This window comes from Apteryx rowi, unplaced genomic scaffold (genome assembly GCF_003343035.1).
Source record: "Apteryx rowi isolate R43461 unplaced genomic scaffold, aptRow1 scaffold_163, whole genome shotgun sequence".
In the NCBI taxonomy this organism is placed as follows: Eukaryota; Metazoa; Chordata; class Aves; order Apterygiformes; family Apterygidae; genus Apteryx; species Apteryx rowi.
In genome coordinates, this window is record NW_020447897.1 from 1576800 (window position 1) to 1600697 (window position 23898).

General features: G+C 38.2%; 1 protein-coding gene across 1 annotated transcript in view; it reads right to left on the reverse strand.

Moving 5' to 3' along the window:
- Positions 1-15770: 15770 nt before the first annotated feature.
- GLIS3 (GLIS family zinc finger 3) overlaps positions 15771-23898 on the reverse strand; it is a 156302-nt gene continuing 148174 nt past the window's right edge. The window contains exons 9-10 of the mRNA XM_026060012.1: positions 17136-17318; positions 15771-15907 (exon numbers count right to left, since the gene is read on the reverse strand). Of these exons, the coding sequence (XP_025915797.1) occupies positions 15771-15907; positions 17136-17318 (320 nt within the window). The remainder of the gene's footprint in view (positions 15908-17135; positions 17319-23898) is intronic.

The following is a 23898-nucleotide window of genomic DNA, read 5'->3' on the forward strand; positions in this document are numbered from 1 at the left end:
TGTCTTTGGAATAGATGTAAGCTATTCAATATTCATTTCTTTCTTCCATCTATTGAGAAAACTGTTTTAAGAGTTGAGTATTATTTATGTCCTTTCACAAATGTTTATATCAAGATGTAATTCTCTGTGCACTGTCTGTACTACAAAAAGTTTCTGTTCTGGAGCAGAAAAATAGAGGTGGAAGAAAAGTACTATAGTAATGCAGACTAACAGCTGCTTTGGTTAAAATAACTCTCATTGGTTAAGCCAGTGTCTCAGGACACCTTGCAGTGGCCTGCAGAAGAGCAATACTACAACCGAAACTGCTCTGCAGGATGAACAATGCTATGAGACACTGCTGCTGAAGGAATCAGGACATAGTTATTTTTATGCTTTTATTTGTTTGCTCTGTTTAATAAAGGTGTTACAACTTTCTTAGTTGGAGCTCCATTTAGAAACTAATTAGTACATTGATTTTAAGACTGCTGTTTTCCTTGATTGCCCTTAGAAAACTGCTGGCTTAAAATTGATCAGCTTTATCTGTCTTTTTTTTAATTGGGGGAAACAATATAATAAGTGCAATAACACAGGCTAAAACAGTCTCTAAATTGCTGTAATTCTATGCAAACAAATAGGGTAGACCAATATTCGCAGTGTTTCCTTGGACAAATGCAGAAGCTGGATTCATCCTAAGTGTAAGTAACTTTACTTTAAAAAATGATGAACTCAATAGACTATTATCCCCATAAATTGATAGACCAGGAATGGATGCATATGCCGGGGCCAAACCTTTCAAAGACTGTGGGAGGACAAAACAGATAAAATTATTTGCCAGTAGCAAGAAATAGCACTATAATAAGTACTATAGCACAACAGAAAGTAGCCATAACACCACTTCCGGATCACAGTCTTTGCTGACTTTTACAGAAAAACCTGCCCGTGTTTTTGTTTCTGTGTTGTTTGTAGAGAGATTCATAAGGCTAACATCTGAAGTACTCATGCCATGTACTCATATCACACATTAAGAATCCTTAACTTTGGTTTGAAATCTTCCTCTTACATTGTAAAGAAAGGGAAAGTGTGAGAAAATTTTTGGTGATCTAAATCTGAGTTCCACCATTTGTGTATCTTTTGCCTGTCTTTAACTCTCAAGTCCTGTTGTTTCCTTTCGTTAAGTGCCATACAGTAGTGGAATTTCTTCAGCTGGCTCCATCACCTGGAAAACATGTAACATCACATTTTTGCGTGCATCATGTACCTCTGCCTTCATTTCTAGACAAATTTGAGTATAAGATGTTGTTGAACCCTAACAAATCTTAGGTTTTCATAATGTGTTTAACAGAATTTTTCAAAGGTATTTGCTTTCAAAAGAATTTAGACATCTGACTGCTGCTTGAGTTGATTTCCAGGGCAGAAAAGCATTTAGAGTTGAAGATTAGTCTTTTATTCATCAATTTGTAATTTAAGATAGTAAATGCAGCTGGCAAATTTCCAGTTTGTGCTGTTATTCCCTCCCAAATATCCTCTTCAACTAATAGCTTACTGTTAAGATATGGAAATCTTATTTCTTTGCTTTCTAAGTAGTTCTTGAGTTAGAATCTGCTGAAATTTTCATTAGATTTGCTTTTTTTTCATAATTATTAGTTCTGCCGTTTGCAGCAGTGCACTGTTCTTGTTATTTGCTTGCCAGATGATTGAATCTATATTTAAAAGAGCTGTTAGCCAGCAAACTCAAAAATTTTCTAATGTGCTGTTATAATGCCAGGCACTGTTTGTGTTAATTCTATCTAGGCATTTACCCATAATAAATTCAATGGCAATGTGGAATGGATAAGGGAGATACTGGAAGTTTGATACCAAATCCTATACTGAAGCATTTGTTCTTTGTGTTTACTTAAACAGTACCTATTGTACTTGGATGTAAAGCCTTGACATTGCCTATTGCTTTTGCTAGCTTGTAATAACATTTCAAGATGTTCTAGGCATATGATGTTCAGATACTTGGCAAAGGCTTTCAGATGCTTTCTTCAAAACCGCAATGTCTACAGTGAAGGATTTTTGCTACTATATACTCTCTGCTCTTAATATTACTAGGATGAAGATCTTCTGGGTCAAAAATTAAGCCTGCTCTTCACCTCAGCTACTTTCTTTATTTTGCTTTGGATAATACTGGAGTGGTCTTCGCCTATCCCTGAAAGAAGGGTTTATGATGGCTTATCGATTTCTCTAATTGCTTAGATTGTAGCAGCATTGTACAGCTCTTCTAAAGAGTTTTCCTGGCGCTGTACTTGTAAGAAAGAGAAGTGATTTTCCTATTTTTCTCATTGTCAAAATCTCTCAGCAGTTCCCTAATCTTCACCTTGATCTTCACCTTCAACTTTCTCAGATTTTAACTTTCTAACTCTATTTTTCGCTTCTTTGTGACTTGAGACAATGCACTAGTTCGATCTGAATGTTTAAATTCTTTGACCGAGGGAATCACAGTTTTGTTTTGTTTCTTTTTTTTTACATTGCCATCTTTTGGAAAATCTCTGTTCATCTCTTCTTCAAGGTTTTTCTAGACTTCCTTGTTGTAGTAATGATAGGGCAAACTTGCCCATTAAAAGCTTGCTGAGCTAATAAGCACTTCACAGCCAAACCTTTCAGCAATCTTGCCTGCTCCCTGGGAATACGACTCATTGCTCTCTGATATGCTAACGTGTCTCCAGGAGGATTTCAACTCAATGAGCAAAGAGAAAAGAAAACTAAAGCTAAGAAAGCTCTTCCTTTGTAGAAAAGGCTCAGGTTAGGCTTCCTGGGCACCCCTGAGCAAAGAGGGGGAAAAGTAAAATAAACTGGACCTTYCGGGGAATGAAATTAAAGATCAACACTTTTTAGCTACAGTCACCAGACAATGACCAGGATCCAAACTTGTGAAGGTGATCACCAGGGGGAAGCTGCCTGCTTGCCTCAGATCTCTCATCCCGTTTTATTTCATGGAAGAGGAAGGAGCATCACCACTGCTGAGTTATAATGCACAGAGACTGAGGTCCTGGCGCCTGCAGCAGAGTGTGCTGCCGGCACTGTGGGCTTTGCAGCACCTCGTGTGCATGGGAAGTACATTTGTCCCTTGGCCCCATGAGCAGGAGCATAACGTGACCATTGACACCAGTTTTGAACCAGACAAGAACGCGAGTGGTGAAAACGGTAGTTACGATGGTGCTAGAGCAGTGCTAATAGCCTCTGAGCCAATGTAATTTTAATTCTGGTGATTTTGTTTTTAAAGGAAAAACTAGACATTTTCAACACACTACAAAACAGTAAAAGTACCTGCAACAGCTTTAAGGCAGCTTATATTCGTTCTGAAGCTCTTTACACAGTAAACTGATCTGCACCTGTAGTTTTTGGCATCTTAACCATAGATCAAACCATAGGGCGCTGCAATCCTGCAAGGCATAAAATTGTATCAGAAAACCTCACTGGAAAAACAACAATAAATGTGCGTTATATAAAGGCTTTTTCTTTGTTATCTCTTTTACTGTGTAATGCCAGCCACCAACATAAAATGGCAGTATCTTTTTTTATAGATTAACTTGCTTCCTGAATAACCATTGACTTGTTGCAATCTTCTGGCATGAGGCAAAAAGTTCTTCAAATGGGACACTGGAGGGGGATTTTTTAAATATTTAGATATATTCCAAAACTAAATTGTTTAGGAATTTAAAGAATTAATCAGTCTCAATATTAATATTTTCTGTTTTCTTCCTTGTGGTGTCTCCTCAAAAGTGGTGGAGCTTGTTTGCTTTCTAAGCATCTTTCTTTTTTTTCCCTTCTTCTCACAAAGAAATTGAGCAGTTTGGCATAATAAATACATTCACCAAGATCAGGTGGTGAAAGGTTTGAGAGAAAGGCAAAAGACGACAAAAGTTTGATCCAAAGACCCATTATTACACACACACTCTGTGATTTAAATAGTCATGTCCTGACTGTTGTGGAGAGTTTAGCACCATGAGAACACCTCAGATGTGAGATCTATACCTTCAAACCCTTTTGCTGAAATAGTTAACAGTTAATGGATAGTAGACAAAAATGAAATGCAATTGTCCAGTGCAACTAGTTTCTCTCGCATTTCCAAGAAAATTCCCTATAGATAGCATTATGGTCATATAATGAGGACAAAAAGAGATTAATGATTAGCCGCTAACTATATTGTGTCACCAAGCTTTCTTCTCTTTCTTACTTTAGAGGYCTTTTTCTGTTGATGTAACATATAAGAAGAAATATAAGGTAGAGGTATCTAACTAAGAATGTATTTTTTTAAAAAAAGGGGCAGTTAGAGCTGTATTTGTCTCTGAGGAGAAATTCCTACCTGTCAGTATTTTTATGTACTCTCTTTCTCAGCTAAGTTTAGAATCATATAGTCATCTTAGCCTTTGCAATAGTTAGCCCACTTTATCCCCAGTCCACCCCACTTTTTAAGATGACTAAAAGTGATAAATTGTTCACTTCTTTCGCTTTTGGATCACTTTCTGCTGCCCTGCATGTGCTCGCAGGTTTGGTTCAGACTCATAGCTGAGGGCTGACAGCTGGAGCTCTCTGGGGAGGACCCAGCACCCATCACAGGGCATGACCATGTGGGTGATTCTCAGTGGAAAGAATAAATGCTACCAGCCACCTTAGAGACCAAAATGCATCCAAATATTTTTACAGGACAAAAGGAGTATTCTTCCCCGTCCTTAGTCAGAGCTCCAAAGGAGATGATCCACACCCATTTTCTAGCAGAGTGAAATTCTGAGGCTGAATGACTCATTCTGATTCTGCTAATACCGATTTATATCAGACTTTTTCCAGTGGCTTCAAAGCAACTGCTGCTGAATGATACTGTTCTCATTAACCAACTGAAAATGTAATCAGTCCCACCTTAAAAAGAACAGGGAAAAGTCCTGTGAACTGATGTTAAAAGGTCTTCTAAACTTTGACTATAGTTTTCCTTATACTGCTCCAATAGATTTCCATTTCTAGAGAAGGAGAAAACTGATGCTTCAGTCTGTCAAAACTCAAAAGTACCTTATTAAGTTTCCAAATCTTTTTATTAGCGCAGCCTTTCAAACATCAGTAAAGCATGCAACAGGTTTCTGTTAAACACAAGCATGATTTCAAGAGCAGTCGAATTCTTCCCAGTGCAAGCACAGAAGTAATTCCGTGAAAACAAATAGAATGACACCACTCAAATTAGGGTAAGTGAGATCAAAATCAGGGTCATCAAATGTAAAGAAGGGCATGCAGCAAACAAAATCAGCATTGCTGAGCTGTATTCAGGACTGAGAAGGTCAGCAAATTTAGGAAAGATCACATGCCAGTTGCATGAGGCCCATGAACAGTTTCAGGAATGATGGCACTGTTTCTTGGAATCCTGTGACTCAGCAAGGTTATTTGGCTTCGCATAAGATTGGATTTTTTAAGAATTAGGGTATTTCTACACGTCTTGTGCAACTGCTACATGTGTCACTCGGGGCTGTTGTGCTGAAATAGATAGGGCCTTATGCCTTGTTTTGTTGATGTGTATACATCTTTTCTCCTGTCTTTATGCAAAGTGATAAAAACCCTTGAATAGTCTCAACAGATGCTTGCAGTTTATCTGCTGCTGGAATTGTGCCTGTAGCTAACACCACTTCTCATTAATAGGATGCTGCTGAAGTAACTCAGTGGCTGGTATCAGCTCAGAGGGTGTTTTTGTTCTCTTTTTTGTTGTTGTTATTGTTAAGTTGTTTTTCAGAAAAAAAAGAGTCCTTGGCATTCAAAACGGCATGTAGAGACTGTTACCAACATTCCCAATAATGTTGCAAAAACCCACGATGCCCTGTGGACATGCACAATTATAGTAATAATATGACTTGTTTCTATTAATCTTTTGGGATCTAGCAATGTTCTCCTTGCCAATGATAAATGTCACATAGGCATCAATGATATTTGGCTACATGAGTGAGAGCTGTGCTGATGTTACTTTGCAGATGTAAAATACACAAAATAAGTACAAATCAAAGAAAATGACAAAGGATTAACCCATCCTTGCTCCATCCCGTGTTCATATTACTACTCCATGTTTACAAGATGCTACTGCCATCACCTGGCAGCAGCTTAAACTCACTAAAGCTTGCACTTCACATCATCCTTTGGGCCAACTCCTTTCTTGTCACCTCCACTGCCGCCAAAGGGAGGCAGCAGCAGCCTCTCCCCCATGGAAGGTGGATATGTTACTTTTAGAGCAGCTTGATGGTAGTGACCTTGTATAAAGACCCTGAGTTCAGAAGATAACTGAGCAATGTGCCTTGCCAGTGTATCCTTGCTTAGTAAATGCAAACTCACAAATGGAAGTCATCTTTGCTCTGAATTAGGTCTGGAGCATAACTTAATTCTGCTTTTCAAACTTTTTTTCCAGCTGCATCATGCATATATTTTCGGGGGCCACCACATTTAAGGTATGCAAAGAATTCACTAGAATGTGACCTTTTGGAGAGGGGCGGTATGGCATCATTTCCCCCCCCCTGTTTTTTCTGGAGTGCCCTGGCACCTCGCTACATGTTGTCACTGTGCAAAGAGGCATGTTTGGAATTCCCAGATGCGATTTCCAGGTTTAATTGCTGGGGCTCTAAGGAGACTCAGTGAAGCGAAGAACCTCCTGATCGCTTCCACCTAAAATACAGCCCTGCAGCAAGAGGGACTTACATGCTTATTCAGGTTAAATGATGTACAAACAGGTGACACACTTCTAAAACATTTACTTGTTGCCATTTTTCATCAAGTGCTTCATCTGCTTTGCTGAAAAATAAAAGCCTATTACAGGAGCTCAGGAAATGTCGGTGCACAGAGAGCTTATGTTATCCTAGACGTCTGGGTGAATTATTAACACGGCATCATGTCAGGTGTTCTTTGTCCCCTCTTTCTCTCACTCACTCCTGATAATTAGTTGGAACTCAGCATTCAATAATGCTGCTTTTGTTAAATGCCTGAAAGATGAGGTAAGCTTATAGGATCAAATCCAACAGTTTATAGTCCCACACATACTCTAGCAGGGAGCAGGCTTTAGAGGCAAAAGAGTAGATTACCTAACCTTTCCACCCCAAACCAAGTACCATTTTCACATAACTTAGATGAACTTTTGCTGTGGCACTTAACAGGCCTGATTTGGTACTCATGCTTATGCCATGCTGTCTTTATATTGATTTTAGTGGAATCACTACTGTTTTATYTTAGTGCAAATGGCTCCTGAATTAAGATAAAAATTTTTACGTCACACTGAGCAGCAAAGCCTGCACTTTTCTATTATCTCCCCCCCCAAAAAAAAAAACTAGAAGAGAGGAAAACCTTAGAGGTTCTTCCTGATTTTGGGGTGATATTTTGTCTACTCTCCATGTACAGTGAACTCAACAGTGAATCTCAGGGTATTCACGAACTGTAGGGGCAGTACCCAAGAAGGCCACATACCTGGTACCAGCTCAAGGCACTCTCCAAAAATGTGAGACAAAATTAGGGAGGAATAATGGAATAGGAACCAGTTCTCCTTTGCAGCATATTCTGTGCAGTCAGTTATGTCAGGGAAAAGAGGATGTACAACTCTGCCTTGCCAAACTGGTAGTACTTTGTACCCGTGATAACTTGCTATTAATGGGTGCATATGGAGAATCTGCTCAAGGGTTTAGACAAAGCTGGAGCAATGCCCTCAGGCATCGTGAGCATAAAATCAAGGTGACTAAGACAAATTTAGAAGGTGACAAACCACCACTGGAGGGTCTTCTAGATTGGAGACAGATCATAAGTTACTAACATATTCCAGTAAGTAGCAGTTTCTGTCTTAAATGATGTTTGCAATGGCTTGACCTGGAGTGAAACTATCTAGTACTCTTATAAATGTTGCTGGCAATTACGACTCCAAATTAAGGTGACTGATATGTTCTCCTCTTGTGTTAGGAAAGAGGCTTGAGAACTTTGGAAGGAAGAAGCTGCCTGTCCTTCCTGTGTCTCTGTACATGTGTATTATACAGGTATGTTGTATTATGACTGCTTTTATTCTTTCATTCATCTTTTTTTTTTTCCTGAAAAAAGTTATGCTCATGAGCCTCTTGAACTGAAATTTAGAATTAGTTTCAATCACCTATGATCAATTCCCTGTTGCTGCTAGTTTAAAATAATTATACGTATGTTTGCAAGTGAAACTTAGTTATTAAAACTCTTTCATACTGGCTGTGTGTTCATTACTAGGTTATCTATTTATCATCTCCTTTACCCTTTGATTCTTTAAATGTATATGTGTTTGCGACCTACTTCTTCCTCACCAGAGCAGTGTTGCCTCCTGTGATACCCCAGGTAGTACTCCACATAGTAAACAAGAAAGAAGATGTATTTTTTCCATTCACAGGACCGCTGTTTCCCAGTGGATGCTGGGAAAAGCAGCCTAACAATACTCATCTTGTTCACGGTATCTAACAGCGCTTTGAGACTTACTCCACAATTAACTTAAACTTTATAAAGTAATCAGATAGAAATTGCATTTCTGCTTTTAGGGGATTTAACTATGGTATATTTTGAACAAAACTGGTAAAAAGAATCTAAAAATATGTCAGTTTTTTTTTTTTTAATTTTAGGTTAAACCCCAAACTTCATTCCAAATTTAGATCTGAGTATGATTTTCAGTTAGGACATAAAACATAGGGCAACATCAGTTACCCTACTTACCTTTTCCTGCAAGCAGAGGGGGGACAATGCCCTCATTCACATTTATGCAGTCTCAAAATAGGTAAAAAGTTTAGCATGCTTGGTCAGTTTAATAAGTTAAATTTTACCATGCTATGGTAAATCCAGACCAAGGAACTCAGCACGTAGACAACTGGTAAAGACCTGAGTATGGCACATTACCTCAGGAAGACTTCCAGAGCGAAAAAGGAGGAAAGATGCTAAGGAAAAGGATTTTTTCCTGTCCTTTCTTTGCACAGGCCTTAGTGTAACATAATATCCTAAAGCCATTAAATGCACATAAACAGTAGTAATAAATAAATATTAGACTACACAGTGGGAATTCATCTGATGTGCCCATGGGCTCTGCTCATTAGGCAAAAAACAGATACTAGCGGTCTCCTTCATTTTTTGCCCRACAAAGCTGCCCAGAATTACATCCGTTCTCTGGCTTGCCGCAGTAGCTTTGGCTTTGCAAATAACCACGGTTCTCCTCAGGCTGGCCAGCTTCCTCAGGATGCTTCGTGTGGTGGGATGCCCAGATGGCACCAGGCAGTGAAGCTGCTCATCTGCACAAGCATCATCCTTGGGGAGAGGCGAGTGGCTACRGTGGTAAAACATTAGTGGTGTTTTTCAGGTCATAATTCAACGGAGTCCTTAAAATGAATTTAATCATTTTAATACTGTTTCTATTCAATACACATCTGGACCACAAATTTGCCGCCATGCTTTTGCTGACTGTCTTAATTTAGCAGCTGAAGAGAAAATTGGCATTGAAACTAGACAACTTTTACCCAACATCTTTCTGTTGGCCTCTAAAGAGGAGCTGAAAGATATGTGTATGACTGAATGCAGCTTCTGCATATAGAAAGTTTCCAGGGTAAAAATCTCAGTTTTGCATAAGTAGTTTGACTCCTTATTGGGAAAAAGTCAAACTGAAACATCTTAACTAACTCAGCTTATACTAGGAAAGGTTTATTGCTATAACGCTGCCRTCCAATTCTGTTCCCGCTTCCATGAAGGGTAAATGGATCCAATATTACTACTTTTATTTTCTCCTAGAATCATCACACAGGCACTACTTATTTATTGTTCATTAAAACAAAGTTTTCTTCCACTCCCTCCAATGACAGATAGTGATGGCGGAACAAAAACCGCGTGAAGAGGTGGGCTAACAAGTGAAATCAAAGTACTTTCCGACTTGTTGTGGTGATTGTAATTATGTCAGGWACAGTCCCAGCAGAAACTTTGTTTTGCTTTGTTTTGTTTTCCAGCCGATTTATGCCAGGATTTTTAGAGCAGTTTAAGGGAGTGAGGTAGCCAGGTCACCCTGATTTGCATCAGCTTAATCAGTCTCGCTGTGCCCATTCCTGGAACAGCAGAAGTCAGACAATTTACCTGCGTAGTGAAGCCCTAAGTGTGCCCATTGATTGGCAGGTTCAAATACATTATTTGTCAAAGAGAAAAACGCACAGTATTGAGGAAACAATTACATTTTCTTCTGTCTACATAGATGTACTTGCAGTGCTTTATCCTGTGTACCCAGTTGCAGCCATGCATGGAGCTAGTATTTTCTAGTTACAGCGAAGGTATGTTGGAACTTCTAGCTAGAAACGCAGACAGGCGCTCTTTGTTACAGTTCACTGAAAAGGCCCATCTCATCTGTGAATCATTAATGATACTGACTGCTGGGTAAATTTACTTCGGCTATAAATCTATAAATGGCATGGGAAGATGTGGTAGAATGATTTTTCATATCTACCTTTTAAATGAGAATGTTATAGATTCAAGGAAGATAGAGGCAAATACAAAGTAAGAATTACGAAGGAGACATAGCAACCTTAAAAACAAGCATTTTTCATTCTGCAGAATTAATTTTATCACTGTTTCCTGTAAGCTATGTACTGCAGTGAGCAGGTATACATGGTCATGTAGAACTTGTCCTTTTCAGGATTGCCTATTACAGGAGAAGCTTTTTTAAACTGCTTCTTGAGGAAGCTTATTTACCATTCATTTATTTGTTTACAGACAAGAGTTTAAATTCTGGTTTGTGCAAAAGGTAATTCAAAGTGAATTTGATGATATTTTGGGTGATAAAATGATCCAAGGTAGGAAGCAGCAAGATCTTTAGAAGTCTGAGCACAAAGAAGTATCACAGCATTTTCCTGACGATCATGACCTAGGAAAATGGATAGTTGCCCTTTCATACAAACATAGTCACTCTAACTTCAAACACAAAATATCATTTAATTAGATGCAGTAAATATGAATAAATTTATATTCAGAATAGAACACCCTTTTTTTCCTTATTGAAGAAGCTAGGAATATAGCAAATGGAGCTTATTTGCATTATTTTTCATCAGGGCAGGGCTGGTATGAATTCAGGAACAGACTGTAGCTTTGGCACAGGTGAATGGGGGAACTCCTATAACTGAGTACAAACAACTAAATAATAACAACCCCCCCCCCCCCCAGAATTCCATCCTCTGAGAAATTCTGATGTTTCAAAATGGGTTTTTGTTTTGAATTAGGGGAAAAAAAAACATTAGCGCTTTATGGAATAAAAAGTTCAGACATTTCCATTCAGATATGATGTCGCCTGGAGGAATACAGCTGTCACGCGATTTCTCTACTCTACCTCACCATTTTGCCAGCGGAGGGGCTGCAGGACATCGTGAAAAGCTGTAATACAGCTCTGGCACCCGAACCAGAGAAATGCACGTGGCTGCTAGGTAATTCAGCCCACTCTACTTGCCATTGCATGGGGAACTGGGTGCGCCTCAGTATGTCAAGGGCTCTCTTTTTGCCAAAAAGATAAACTGAATTCTGAAACACTTGCAATTCAGTTCCTCATGGTGGCTTCCGGGACTCACTGCCTGTATTTGCTAAACTATTTAGCAAGTTTCCTATATTAAATTATGAGGCAGTGTAAATAAGAAYGCACGGGGCAAAGTTCACGTCTGGTATAGCTCTCCTAAGTTCACACGCAAGCCAGTCAGTGAACTTGGCATACTAGTTTTGGTTCTGTTCACAGCTGACTCAGTCAGCTAGTCATTAGCTTTGCTAATAATTTTACAGTAGAATCAGCCYGGCCCATTATTTTCAAAGATCTATGCACAAATATATCACAGGATTTTTTTTTTTTAATTTTTGACAATTTTTCCTCATATCTTTCACTGTCCAGACAACTTCACTCTTAAATCAGATTAATTAATTAGTCTGTATTTTCTGCTTAGATTTCTAGTCTGTATATCGCATTTTATGGGTGTAGTAAGAGATAACCCCTTACTCCCTAAGCATCCTGGACTCTCAGGATGTGTTTTGAGCAGAATGGGCATTGGTACACTTTGACTTCTGTCTCAGGCTTTTGCCAGGCATTTTCCCTCTTGCATAGTGAAAATGGACACTTTTTTCTTTATATTAGAGATGCTCTGAGGTAATTTCTTAATTGCTAGAGTATGTTAGAAACAATAATGTAAACAGACAGAGAAAACAAAATCCCTTTACATGTTTGACTGGAGAACCACACGAACAAAGAAACCAAAAAAATTATCATAGCATAAAAAAAATTAATTAAATGTTCTGCTTTTATTTGTGCCTCCACTCAGTGTGCAAACACACACTGAGGCATTCCTTTGTCTCTACAGATCTCTAGCCTCACTATATCTTTAATTAAATCCAGTCTTAAAACCCTGACCCAAGCAAGATGCCTTTTTAGAAGAAATCTCTGAGATTTTTGTTCCAATTTCTGTTTTGAATTATACTAACCCATACAAATACTAGTAGTTTTATGGTGAAGAACAATGGCTGGAGCAGTCGTCTTCTAAGGCATCTCACAATAAGACATTCTACTAGTCATGTCATTGAGTTATAATTTTCCAGTTTTATTTTGTACCATGCACATATCCCCTTCATTTTGCCTTTTACATAAAAAAGGACTTTACGAAACAGGACAAAAATAACTTACGGTTATATGAAACACAACAACAAATCACAAAATTATACATATTAATGGAGAAAAAGTGTAAGTAATTCTTCTGAAAATTTATGTCTCATGGTATGCAACAGATGTGCCTCTAGAGCAAATATCAGTTGGATATACAGTATGGCAAATGGAGTTCAATCGATATATGTAAGCATGAATAAATATGTACAAAAGTCTGTAAGGCTTATGGAAAACATACTTAGACTTTCTTTCCTCACCAAAGTGCTTTATGTAAAAAATATTACACATGCTGCTCTGCTTTCTGTACAGAATAAAGGGATTTTTTTTATTAAATAAAAACCCACCAAATTAATTTTAAAATGTGGGCTTTTTCTTTTGCTTCATCTGTTCCTAGAAATATAAAAAGAAAAACAAACAAAATTTCACACGAACAACAAAAAGTGCTCTTTAAAAAACATTTGCTATAAAATTCCACAGGGAAAACTGGGAATAAACAGTTAAAATGCAGTTTTTATGATCATTCACACCTCTTCAAGGAAAGTTGAAAATACAATACAATGCGACATGTGGCCTTAGCACTGCAATACTTTAAAAACTGGTATGAGTAAACCATAGTGCCCATATATATGTGAGTACATATACGGATATATATATACACATATATAATCTCTATATATGTACAGAGAGAGAGACGCACATACACACTCTCACTTGTATATATGCACTRTTTGAAGCTACATTTTAAACTCCAGTGTAGACCCATTTCTAATGCAGATAAAAATATACCATCTGAGTCTGAAAACAGAGAATTGTATAAAAGAATGTTTGTAAATCATTTCATTAGACTATTGTTTAATTTCCCTAGTCTAAAATAATTTCATCTCTTAGATAGGAATCCCTTTAGAAAGTTAACATTATCCAGCAACTAGAACAACAACACAAAAATTGCTGAGGCACATGCATTTGCATATAATTCAGCAACTGGCATTAAGGTTTGTATTTTTGCAAGCACCGTTTTTCCTTGTAACATGTGACAAACATGATTCTCTATCTAAATAGCCAAAATACATCAGATGATTTTTTTTTTTTTTGCATATAACTGCAACAAGTGATGTAAGCTCATCCCCCAAGTCAGGCTGACCACAAAGAGAATAATGAAATAAACATGAAGAATCTGCTTTCTCTCTGATATGGAAGTAAACAAAGGTGTACCTTTCCACAGGCTGGTAGCCCACTCTCATGTGCTTAATGTGACTACTCTAGCTCCTTCTGTTTAAGATAAGCCTCACATATATATATATATATATATATATGTGCAAACCACATATGGTAATAACTAGATCTACTAATGTGATCTAAAGCTGAGGGACACATTCCCTCATGATGTGAGAAATAGAGTAAAAGGGGGAAGAATTTTGTACAAAATTTTGTACAAAATTTTCTGTATTTAAGACAGACCCTTTATGCATCTTGTACATGATTTATGTACATTATTAACAAATACTTTGCATTTATTGGATGAAAATCGCTCCATTAAAAATATAAGCACATATGCCTGCATATAAGAATACAATTCATGAATACAGCCCTCAGAGGATTACCAGTGTTTCTAAACATCTGGACACAAATTCATCTATGCAAAAAAATGGCAAATTTAATTAAGAATTTGGCCCATATTGCATTCAACAAATCACAAAAGCTTCCCAGTATAAGCAAATGTCGGTATAAGCAATTTTTAAAATTCATCTTTCTACAGTAGTGATTTTTGTAACAGAGTTATGGTATAGCCTGCAAATAAGAATCTTTGGATCTCTTCCTTCATCTTCAGCCTGGTCATGAGTATTAAGATGCAGACTACACAGTAAGAAGTCCCCCAAATGGACAAATAACCTAAAAATTCAATCTTAAATAACGTAAGAGTTGCTTCCAAGCTATATAGGATCACAGTGATGACATATCCACTGCAAAATAATGTTTTAAACTCATATCCCTGTGGCTTTGAATACTGGCAACCTCATTTGCTTCCAGCCTGGATTAGACTTGAGGACCAGAGCCTGAGACTGAGTAAATAAATCCCCCAAACAGTTTGGTTTTACACCTCTAAATTACCATAGGCAACATCAGCAAACCTAAGGGTAGCTATTCTTAATGGAAATGTGCTATGGAAATGAAAATGTTAGGGCCAACAAAAATTTAGTTGAATCGATACAGGTTGCTTTTAAAGGAAAGCTATGGATTTTAAGGAAATAAATCTTTCTACAGGTATTTTAAACTTTCCTAAAGAGTTCTACAGCAGATATAGCTATAAAGTTCTACAATATAGTTAAAAACTAACAGAAAGTTAAAACATACTTATTTTTATCTAGCAGCACTGCTAAATGCAAAGGAAGTCCAAGTACCTTCCTATCTAGTGCATTTAAACCCTTTATATTCATTGCATAAGGCATTGGATGAGAAGGAATATTGGAAAAATTGTAATGGCCATTGCATATGGCTTAAAACACAGAGGAAAGGCCTGTAAGAAATCAGTACCAGTGATCTTTGGCTCTAAAAAGAAGCCGCAACAATATCCCCAATATGTATTGCCAGGATGTATGTCTAATTGCTTTCCCTTTTTCATGCTGGTATGTGTTTAACTTTGGAAGCACCACAAGCAAACAGGTTGTGCAAAAAGCTGTGTGCCTTTGAAATGTTGGTAGTGTGCTCTGGTTTTACTTCTTTCTTTCTTTTTTTTTTTTTTTAAAGGATTTTCTAAAGCTGCATGCTTCAATGATTCCATCAATTAGTTGAAAGGATTACAGCCAAAAGCAGTTTTCTTATTCAATCTTTGAATTCCCTTTAAGAAACAAAAAAGAAGAAACAACAAGAAGATTTGCTGTGCAGCAGTTCAGAAGAAAATACACAATTGCTAACATTTTGGCAAAGTTTTCTTTATACCAACGTTCTCCTTCTCAGTTGATTTCTTGATTATATGATGAATGCCCACTGATTGCATGGTTTGCTCTCCAGTACGTATGTATATTCACCTATATCCCCATACATACATGGCAGTCTTACGGAGAGGAAGACTGATGGTGAAATATCAGAAGGGCAAGACGATATGGAATCAAGTTCTTGTAACTCCAGTTGGAAAGAATTAGCCTTCGGTGTAGACAGAAGAAAGTTGGCTGGGACAGCGATCCACTGCGCTTATTTGCAGGAAACTGCTGTCCTCAGGCATGCTGTAAGTTGAATCACCAAAGATGCTTGTGGGCCCCGGTGGAAAATCATAAACTGGAAAAAAATACAAAAATCTTTAATTAACCATGATAAGTATATCATGGAGAACACCTTAATACTTATGCAGAGAACTGGATATGGCTTTAAATCAAATAGACAAACAAGCAAGCCAATATACATGTGAAATTAATAATTACAGAACTTACTGAGGGAGGAATTTCATTCCTATCAGAATCAAGTCCGAACTACAGTAGGTTCCATCACAACTAACACTTTTCCCATTAGATCTGGGCCACTTGGCTGCTACAACTGTGATGATTTTTAAATTAAACTTTGTGCCTGTTCATGGAATTTCATTATACTCAATATAAGATAAGAGATAATAAAATACTGTAGGATTCATTTGCCATAAATAGGACCACAGCACACAAATGACTAACTTCAACAAAACACAGGTGTAAACATGAGAATAGCTGTTTGCTGAAAAAGGCCCATCTCCCATCTTTCGGATTATATCTTGACGTACCTGTGTAGATGTGTCTTAGAAGTGATAGGTGCATTGGCCTTTCTTTGCACTATTGAAGGACCGAGATGTACAAGAGATTTCAAAGCACAACACAGTTTAGGTGAACTCATCTTGTGCAGAAGGACAACACAAAACTTAGGCATCAATTATTAATCTCTGCTTAGGCCCTAAGAATAGGCCCATTGTGTTATGCTGATCCTCTGCACAGAGGTAACTTTCACCTGTCCAGAGCCACGTGCAAGCCTCTTACGTTCCTTCAAATAGGCAGAGACAAACCAAGTGTGCACAGAAAAACGTGCGCCCAGGCCGCTCTCGTCACAGAAACGTGAGCAAATGAAATCAAACACTGAGAAAAAACAAATATGCATAAAGCAAAATCAACAGTTGGAGTCATCACAGTTCCTGCTACAATATTTCTAGCAGACTGGAGTGGCTGCACAAGTATGTTGCAAGGCTCAAGGGACAGTATTTCAAAGTAAATACAAGAGCTGGTGACCGACCCACAGGGAAGTTGGAGCCTGGAGAAGCCCACAACAGCACACTATCTGCCCACAGGCCAGATGTTACRGCGACCACTGCAGCTGGGTCCCTAAGCCAACCACTCCACGAAGATCTGAAAACCATCTCCTCTTTGTGGAGGGCCCAGTCTGTCATTTCCAGCTGGAACTAACAGTCAGCAGCCTGACAGGTCCCAGGCATGTTCACAGCTGCAGCAGAGGTGTCAAAGTCCACAGACTGTCCACAACTGTCAATTACCTGTAATACCAGAATGAGCTGAAAAGCTTCGATGGAAGGCACCAGACCCTGCCTGGCTCACTGATGTGGGAGCTAAGCAGTCTTCAAAAGAAGGAACCATATTACAAGATACACCATGTTGTATGTTCTTCTGAGTGTCAGCATAATGGGGAGGGCAGAAAGTCTGAAGCTGTCCATAAAAACCTAAAATGAGGAGAGGAGAGTCAGTAAAACATCTGGACAGAGATGCAAAGGATGGGTGGGGGGACCTCAGCCATGTAAAATGAATGGTAAAAATCCCCACTGTAGCAGCACCAAAACTTCAGTTGATTTTTAGCCAGTAAAGCAGCTGTGATACGAAGCTCTCTAAGACTTCCTCCAGTTGCTATTAATTCCTAACACAGTCTGCTTCATGGATATCCTGGTGCTAACATGATTTGTGAGAGGCACGGACTGGCTAGAAGATGAGAGTTTGCAGGAAATCTCTCCCTTTACTCCGCAGTCCTGGTGTCCAAGCTGATACTCTTTGGACTTTGCACAGCGCTGCTATCTGAAGTATCTAAGCAACCACTTGATTCAAAATAATGGAAGATTGCCCAAGTAAGGATGCAGTAAAAGCACAAGGTTGAGGCCTGCTGAGAAAGTAGAAAAATAAACCAAAGTTTGATGGTCTGTCACTGATGCTGAGATAGTCGGCCCATAGTGAGAACATGCATACGAGACTCAGAAAAGCTGCTGTTTGATTACCGATAAGGCCTGATGCTGGTACACACGGGGTGAGATTCTTGCCTTTTGGTAGCCATGAGTCTATGCAGAGAAGCGAGCTCATTACGCCACATGACATAAAAGACTCCCATCAGGGGTTTTGTGTTGTTTTTGTTAAGTTATAGCTGAGTGAGGCACTTAAGCACTGAGTAAATTCACACTGAAATCCATTCCAAAATACACATTTATATAAGCAAAACCAATCAACTTGGTAAAACAGGGACACAGGTAAGCAGAGTGACAGGCACAGACAGATGTTCAACAGTATGCTGGTCTGAAGCTCTTTCCTGTGGAATCAAGATCTTTTCCCCATTTAAAAAGTTGCTGTTACGTTTGGGTTTTGGACTTTTTGTTGAGATTCTGAAGGCTGGCATTTATAGCTAAAGACTCTAACCTATGTATTTATTTCTGGTTTCTATAATATGTTAATCACAGTTCTTAGATCATATGTCAGAAATTAAACCATTACAATTTAGTATTAAAGTACATATTTTATTTCCTTCAAGGAAAGCTGGGTCGTCATGAACYAAGCTCCTCCCTGCCAGTTCTGTGGCTCTCCGTTCTCACCATTCTCTTTCCCTACATTGAAATCTAAGAAAAAAGACAGTACATTACCTCTGAAGTGTCACATAGAAATTGTGGGCCTTGACTGGCAAATAACAGGACCAGGAGCTGTATAGTGTCTAAAGATTTTATTAGCAAACAATCTATCACCTAAAGGGCTAGTGGGCCATTTCTTTTGATGAAGAATACGTAGTGGTCAGTCATACCAAAAGCCACTGTTGAAAAAAATGACCCCTACCTCAGAAAGCAACCTAAGGAATTTCCTGTGTCTCAAGTTTCTTCCAGACATATCAGTATCAACAGAAATTGCTGATGTGCAAGGCTAGCTCTTTTAGCTAGTCTAGTTAAACAACTTTCAGATGACATAGTCCTTCCAGTATAATTCCTTTTAGCTTAGTAAGGTCAATAACAACAACAACAACAACAACAACAACAACAACAACAACAACCCTCCCTAAACCCTTGGAACACTGATATCAGAGAAAAAAAAGAAAAAAAAAGGATTGAAAAACATGTTTTGATGCATCTTTGGTATATAAACTGCATTCAGCAGGTACTGGCTTACAATTCAAGAACCTAAACAATTCCCCTTCCTCTTGCAAAACTGTTCAATTTATTCTGGATACGATAAAAAATGAAGACGCCTTTGATACTTTTGGGGATTATGAATGTTAACAGATTTTCTCTGAAGGGCTTTTAGCACAGGGAAGAAATGAGGAGCCCTAATCTGGACCATTACAGGGACAGCCAGTGCAAGTAACAGTTCAGCTTTCCATGAGTTCAGACAATAGTCTCAGGCATATCTGAACTGTGCAATTAGAAATGCATATTCATAACAGACATTCAGCTTTCATGCCTGGGATCTACTGATGACCAGGAGCAGCAACAAATGGAGAGCAGTATGGAAATTAGTTGGCAGGACTAGCAACTAGTCTCCCTCCCTAAAAGTAATAGATGCTTGGGTGACCAGGATATGACAAAAGGTCCTTTGGGCAGCCCTTAAAAGCTGAGAAAGAAACAGCGAGCTGTCCTGATGGTATTAGGAGAAGCTAGAAGATTATCAGCAGAGAAGATCTTTTTATGGGAAGCATGAAATATGGTATCTCAACCTATTGATATTTGAGATAGATGTGTCTAAATACCTTGGGTACTACATGATGCCTGAACATGAGCATCAGCACTTTAATTTACTACTAGTGATTAGAAATGCTTTGCATGGAGCAGCCAGTTCTGGCTTATGAATAAAAAATATTTTAAAAAATCAAAATTTCGTATCAGTGTGTTTCCACACCCCCGCCCCCAAATAAATCTTCCAGCTTCAAGTCCCTTTACAGGGATATTCTAAGCTTAGAAACATGTAGGAATCATAAAGCACTTTACAAATTTTTGCTGGACTGTGGCCAGGATCCAGATGTATTTTCATTAACTTCCCTAGGGAAGTGTCCACATGGGACTGTTGATAGTGTTTCTGTACAAATAATGCATTTCATAAGTAATAGCGATGGAGAAATAGAAAAGATGTAGTAGAAAACATGCTGCATCACTTTAGATGATGCAAATGATTTTCTGTCAAGTGGGAGGAAGAATGCACAGTTTAGGATTTTTATGAGTCTAACTATTTTTCCTTTGAGACTCTCTTCCTGTGGGTGCCTCAAGGAAACATACAAATGTTGGCACACATAGGATGTGCTTGAATTGAAGCAGAAAACTTAGTATGTAAATGTATCTGAATGGGCCAAGGTTATGGACAGTAAAAGACAGCCTGAACCTTCACTCAAGAACTCAAAAGAGAATTTATGGGGAGGTCTATATAACAAAGGTGAGTGAAACACAGTCTTTGCATTTTATTTAGTAGTCTCATAAGAAACTTTGGTGCACACATATTGAGATAAAACCCTAATTTTTGTATATGTAACAAGAGTTTTGACGAGGCAAACAGTTACATGGAAAAATATTCACACATTTGTCAATGAAGTTTTTGAAAACTTACATAAAAAAGAAGTATTTTGTCTTTATACAAAAAAAGCAGAAAAAAAACATATAGAAAAGTAGGAGCATGGCCCCTCTTTCACAGCAGACTGCAAATGTATGCAGCAGGCACAACTCGCAGACTCTGTGTTTAGTCCTGAAAGGCTGAATTCTTATAGCTTTCACCATCTCCAGCAGGATTTGTGGGCACTTCACAGCCCTGAGCTCTAAGATGATGGGTTTGATTTTTTTTTTTTTTAAAGTTTAGCTGAAACAAAACTTAGGCAGTTTGCAAAGCATGTTAAGAATTTACAACCATCAATCCTTAAACAGTCAGTCCTGATATTTAAGAAACAACAATAGTAAAGTAAAATAAAAAGACAGAAAAAACAACAGCTATCCAAGACTTGATTTGAAGCTGTATAGCTATGGACAGTTTCTGCCTCCTTTAAAAATGCTCTTGAAATCCATGTTTCTCTTAACCAGCAACAGGGCACACTGTGAAAGTTTACTGGTGAATCAGACTAGTTACCAGAAACAATCATTTCAGTTGATAGTGATCAGAGCCAGCTGGCAGGACCCCTCAAGACACATGTCGATATGTCTTTTCACATTGCTCTGCACTCATTTGCTATTTGTGCTTTTTTTCACAGCGTCTTGTTCTTGATGCAGAACAATCTGGCAGTAACTTTGAGCATTGCTAGCTGAAGTCTGGCAGAAAAACAGCTTACCTTGGGGTTAAGCTATTGCGAGTCACATCCTATGTGTTTGCTCATTCCCCAGTTAAGCAAAAGAATATTGTCTACCAAAGCCCTACAAGCTTTGACCCACTATTACGTTAACCACTACTTTGCAGAAAGAACCAGGGAAGTGCACAAAGCACTTTCATCAACTGATAAACACCCGAATAATTTTTAAGATGTAAAAAGAGCACAGAAAATAATTCCACTTTGCAAGATACACATGCATTTCACAATTCAGTGTTACAAATTTCCATCTTATAAAATGGAGAGCCATAAATAGGAAAGAGCAGAACAGAGGACACATCCCTCTCTTCTGCAGTTATTCAGCACCACTCAGCACTGAAAACATTTGTCTTTGACCTTCCCTGAAACCAGTCACACTGTAGAGACCTTTGAACTAGAGCCCACATGGGATACATCAAATTCTGCTAACTTGAAGATCCCTAGAAGTTCTCTATTCCCACAATGCTATGCCCAAGCTAATTTAATCTACTCAAGGCAGACCAACATGAAACCATGTGCAATTCAGGCCCCAAACCCTGACTGTCCTTGGCACCTCTTTTGAGATTATCCATTAGAGTACTTTGCATAAAAACAGTTTTCTATGTTTTCTTGCAGCATGAGACAAAAGCAAAAAAATCAAAAAAACCCCAAAAGCCAGACAGGTTGTCTTAGTGGAATTCCAGAAACAAAACTTTTCCTCTCAGGACAGCAACTCTGGACTGCATCAATTGCTGTCTTGCTAAACTATTATATGTCTCTGCATCGTAAGCGGGAGCAGCAGGCAGATTGAAAAACTCAGTTTGGCTTTCAGAATGAAGCTGGAATTTGCTGGACTGCAGTTAGGAAAAAATATCTTTTTATTCTCTGAGCAATTTAATGTGGAATCACTGACAGGCAGTAAACCTAGAATCACTTAACTCCTTTTCACATACAAACAGAATCTGAGCTGTACTATTTAACCTGAAATCTGGACTTAGTAGCTTAGAAGTCGTTTCTAACCATTCAGCCAAGTTCTTAAGACAAGCTAATTGGATGGCACCAACAGAGGAACATATATGTTCCAAGAAAGGAACATATAAAATAACATTTTATTTACATAAAAACGAACATTTGATTCATACTCCTACATTACAACACACAAAAAAAGTGATGCACTGTTAATGCTGACTAATAATGTACTCAAAGCATTATCCTGGGGGATAGCAAGGGAAGCTGAGGAGAGAGCTGATTTAATGTTCCCGGCAGGACATTCAACTTAATGAAGTGCACACGATAAGGTAAAAAGCCAGTGCAATTCCTATCAAACTGCTCCAAATTGTAACATTCCAAGCACGTGTAATGAAGACTGAGATGATGGTGGTGGGGCCCCAGATGGCGTGGGAAGTCCATTCCAAGACAGACCTTGTTCTGTTTTATTTTATTTGTTTAACACATCAGCTTCATTACCACTCAGCCAGATGTTTCTTATTTTTTTGTTTTCATTTAAATAACCAACAACCATTTCTGCCCAAGTGTATTCAATGCCATTAATTACCCAGGCACTTTACAAGGCAAATGCCAGCTGCAAACACGGGAATTATAATACAAAGTTTGTCAGTAATGCCCTCTGGCATGGTGAATGAGTATAAGCATTTAAAATACATGCACACACACGGAGTTACTTTAGTTGTGCTTCTTTGCATCAAAGCACTGTATCCAAGATGAATGATGTCAAGACACAGAACAAACTGTTATTTTTCTGGCACGATAAAAGTATTTCCTGAGGAAAGTGCAATATTTATAAATATAATAACAGTAATAGCTGTTTACTGCAAGAATTTCTCCTAAATTATCTGGTCCTATATCACATACAAAGCCTTGTCTGGAGATATGCTGAGCATCTGAAAATCCCAGGTACACAGCCCATCTCAAATTCACAGCTGAGATCCTGGTCCATACAAGTGTGTGATCCCATTGAGTCCTGATCCCATTGAATAGACTGGGACACAGATTTCATTACAGATCAGTAATGAGAAGTAACCGCCACAGCTAACGTTGCCACAAGATAGGCAGTTTCTGACTGGCTTCAGGACAGTTATTTCCTCCTCAGTCAGATCTCTGCCTGGCTCCACAAAAAAAAAAAAAATAAAATAAAATAAATCCAGAGAATATTTTCTGAAGAAAATAATTATACTTGCCATTAAGTGTACACCAACGGTGAGTAGTCTTCATTACTAAAATCATGTAAAATTTTCACAACAGCTGCATTTGGCCCAAACTACTTCAAAATTGTGTTCATTTGGAGCATATTTCTAACGTGTCCAGTAAGTGAATTACAAAAACATGGAAAAATCATTTGGTGGCATTTGTGCATGAAGAACGACAGGAGGATTAAGACAGAGACTTGACCACAAATTGTTCTGCCAGACAGACTTGCTATTGTGGAAAGCTAAAAATGTTTTGGGCATTTACATTACTGAGTTGCAATTTGGTATTACAACAACACATTTGTTTAAATCTGATTATTTCTAGGGAAAATATAACTGTTACCAGCATAGCTGTCTGTATAGCACTAGTATAGCTAATTCATAGCTTCTAGCAATTAAAAAAAAAAAAACTGGCAATTTTTTGCACTGAATATTTTGCATGGGTTGTTTCTTTTTTTCCATTATTCCACTAGCCTTGGTCATCAGCTTAATTCACAAACATATATGATGTAAGTTGCATACACAATTTCAAAGAACAGCCAGATTTTTAGTGCA